A 4,012-nucleotide genomic window follows, 5' to 3' on the forward strand; every position below is an offset into this window, starting at 1 on the left:
AAAAAAAAAAAATTTGACAATAAATAAATTACGTGACGGTTTCAAAAATTTTTCAGTAAATCCTTGAATAACAATTTATAACCAATTGACTAAACTTTAAAAGGAAAAAAAAACATGTCCTTCGTTTCCAATTAAGAATCAATTGCACTTGATTCTCTAAAGTTGTAAGGAGTTTTTTAAATGTTTTTATTACTTAACTAGCTGGAGTAGAAGTTAAATTAGAATTTTTAAAATAATTTAATACGTTATTTCTTTTTATATGACGAAAACCAGATATAGCTCATTCTTTCTAAAGTATTTATACATAGAAAATTAATACTAATCGGATAGTTAAATTGATATTTTCAGAGACTGTTCAACACATTTCTTGTCATTTTTATTCACCGAAACGGTTTTTTTACAGTTGCAGATGTTACATGACTCACTTACAACTTCTATGGTTTATTATTCCTTTATTTTCTCTTCCTATCGAACTAATATATTAATAAATTTAATGAAATTTCCGCATAAACATCTAACGATCACCTTACACTTTCGATATAGAGGATGCTAAACAATCTTACTAGCTTTTTTTTTTTTGTATTATTATCCGATAAATAATCACTGATAAAATATAATTAATTGCATTTTTTAAGCTTACGTAAATCAATGATAACTTATTTTATTTCTTGTTCTTTTTTAAATATAAAAGCGATACTTAATAAGAAATTAAATGATATTATATAAAATACGTTTTTAAAACATTAATTATGTAGAAAATAAAAGAGGAGAGGAAACATACGCAATATTCTTTCGGTGTATTTATTATGACGACACGTCTCTATCACGTCACTTAAAAAACAGCTGTTAGCTGTCGTGATTTGTCAATTTTTATACTGTTTTTTTTTTTTTTTTACTTTTTATAATTAGTATTTTTGATGGAAGTAAATATATCCGCGCTGATTTAAAACAGTTTGCTTATATGATAAAATATTTTTATCCACACTAGAAACACTTGTTGGCTTGGTGACAAAGTAGTGTGTTTGTGTGTGGTGTATTCATTTATCGCGCGTTATCATCCAGAGGGCGTATGCTGCTTTACGATGACAGTAATGTTGTAGACATTTCACAAGCAATTGGGATTTGCTAATCATGGAACAAACTAAAGATGTTGGTAAGTACATCTTTGCTTTAATTAAATTCTTAACTGAAAATGAACGTATTATAAAAAATTTGTTTACTTTATTTTAAGCACGTTTATTGCACACTAAAAAAAAAAAAACAGATTTGTGTGTGTGTATTTTTGAAGTTTTAATACCATATTTTAGCTTTTTTTTTAACGTTTAAGTGTTTTAGGATTCTATCTCTTATCAATTAAATGTTATCCAAGTTATCGATATGTCATTAATTTAAATATTTTGGCGACGTCCTTGGTGACAAATTTTGGAATTCGAACTGGCAGCATCTGGGATAAATTCCAAATAAAACTGTTGGCTATGTTCATCAATGAAGAAACAGATTATGTTTCGCGTGTTTGACAAAATGTTTTCTGTAAGTAATTTACGAATTTTTCTTTAATAAATGCAAGAGAAAGTTAAAAGTCCATCTTTTATCTTCAGTTTTTCTTTTTATTTTTTCCTTTATTAAACCATTTAATCTTATTTATCAAAAACTAAACATTTCAATGACAGAATAAGATATTGTAATCTAACTCCTTTACATTATTATTATGATGATGATGGAGACATTTTGATCAAATGACAACGCATAAATCACAAAATTAAACAATCAAATTAGAATATAACATGCTGCTTTAAAATATAATTAAATTCAAATTTTAAACTGATTTTATTTTAATTCTTCTTAAAACAAAATAATTTTAAATGTAGCATTAACAATTAAACTGTAACTAATTTGAAGCTATGTAGAATATATACGTATTATGAGTAAATAAAATGAATGAAAAATACGTCAATCTAGTCTTAAATTAATTAATAAATACTTCGTGCTAAAATTACTCTTATTTAATTTATANAATTGATTCCTTCTCATGGGACAAACCTCTACAGTACGTTCAGAAATAAAAGTATACTTACAATTTTTCACCCTTAAAATCCTCAAATAACAAATGACATCATAATAATATATATATAGCCTATACATAATGTGGAATTAATAAAATTAATCTATTAAAGTATGAAGTTTTCTATATGAATTTTCTATATATCTACGTGAATTTTGTAACGTAATGTTCATTTCTGTATAAACTACATAATATTCTAATTATTGCAATACTTTACAATTTTTATTTTAAATAGTTTTATTCTAAAATTGCTCATCACGAAACGTTTTGAAAGAAGGAAATATTGTCACGATGACCCAACAACCTTTATTCATTTCTCTAGTATAGTGACTATTCTCAAGTTACGACTACAGATCGATATTTTCATTCAAATAAATGATTTATTTCTATTCATTTTACATATATTCAAGTAAATTATTAAGAATATTTTTTTATTTTGTAGTAAGGTTGTATTTTATCTCTATAGAGAGCTTTGCAAAATGGATGAAATATTTAAAGAAATATTAATTTTCAATCATATAAATTTAACAAATCATAAAGTAATTTTAATATATTAAATTTACTTTATTATAAATGAAAATTAAGTTTTTTTTTCTCTCAAAAGTTAAGATAATGTGTTACACACATAAGATTTACATCCTGTGTGTGTATGTGTGTAACACAGAGTTAAATAATAAGTTCTAAAACATTAAAAACTTTAAAATGTCAATGACTTTATGATATTTCTTAAGATATAAATTTTAAAAAATTCACTATTTTGTTTCATTATATAGATTACGTTAATAGTTCCCCAAGGTTAAAGTTGTAGTACGAGTATACATGATCGAACGAATTATTGATTGGAGAACACGTAGTGAGAGAGAGAGAAAGTAAACGTTGCTGAAAGTAGTTTTAAAATAACACATTTTAAAGAGATTTTAAGAAATATTTGCGTATATAATTATTGATTTTATTCCAGGTGTATCAAACTGTGTACTCTCTATTTATATACCTTCACATGTGTTCGAAAATGACGTCAAAACAAATGCAAAAAAAAAAAAAAATTTGACAATAAATAAATTACGTGACGGTTTCAAAAATTTTTCAGTAAATCCTTGAATAACAATTTATAACCAATTGACTAAACTTTAAAAGGAAAAAAAAACATGTCCTTCGTTTCCAATTAAGAATCAATTGCACTTGATTCTCTAAAGTTGTAAGGAGTTTTTTAAATGTTTTTATTACTTAACTAGCTGGAGTAGAAGTTAAATTAGAATTTTTAAAATAATTTAATACGTTATTTCTTTTTATATGACGAAAACCAGATATAGCTCATTCTTTCTAAAGTATTTATACATAGAAAATTAATACTAATCGGATAGTTAAATTGATATTTTCAGAGCCTGTTCAACACATTTCTTGTCATTTTTATTCACCGAAACGGTTTTTTTACAGTTGCAGATGTTACATGACTCACTTACAACTTCTATGGTTTATTATTCCTTTATTTTCTCTTCCTATCGAACTAATATATTAATAAATTTAATGAAATTTCCGCATAAACATCTAACGATCACCTTACACTTTCGATATAGAGGATGCTAAACAATCTTACTAGCTTTTTTTTTTGTATTATTATCCGATAAATAATCACTGATAAAATATAATTAATTGCATTTTTTAAGCTTACGTAAATCAATGATAACTTATTTTATTTCTTGTTCTTTTTTAAATATAAAAGCGATACTTAATAAGAAATTAAATGATATTATATAAAATACGTTTTTAAAACATTAATTATGTAGAAAATAAAAGAGGAGAGGAAACATACGCAATATTCTTTCGGTGTATTTATTATGACGACACGTCTCTATCACGTCACTTAAAAAACAGCTGTTAGCTGTCGTGATTTGTCAATTTTTATACTGTTTTTTTTTTTTTTTACTTTTTATAATTAGTATGAAAATATAA

General features: G+C 24.7%; 1 protein-coding gene across 2 annotated transcripts in view; it reads left to right on the forward strand.

Annotated features, from left to right (window-relative positions):
• Positions 1–978: 978 nt before the first annotated feature.
• The window catches only part of LOC111627068 (inactive phospholipase C-like protein 2), an 18,329-nt gene continuing 15,295 nt past the window's right edge, over positions 979–4,012 (forward strand). Inside the window, exon 1 of one of the 2 annotated variants that reach the window (XM_023370623.1) lies at positions 979–1,153. In XM_023370623.1, the coding sequence (XP_023226391.1) occupies positions 1,132–1,153 (22 nt within the window). In that variant the 5' untranslated portion in view covers positions 979–1,131. The remainder of the gene's footprint in view (positions 1,154–4,012) is intronic. The other variant, XM_023370622.1, reaches the window with a different exon arrangement.

This window comes from Centruroides sculpturatus, unplaced genomic scaffold (genome assembly GCF_000671375.1).
Source record: "Centruroides sculpturatus isolate CEXI.00-Female unplaced genomic scaffold, Cexi_2.0 scaffold417, whole genome shotgun sequence".
NCBI classification, from domain to species: domain Eukaryota; kingdom Metazoa; phylum Arthropoda; class Arachnida; order Scorpiones; family Buthidae; genus Centruroides; species Centruroides sculpturatus.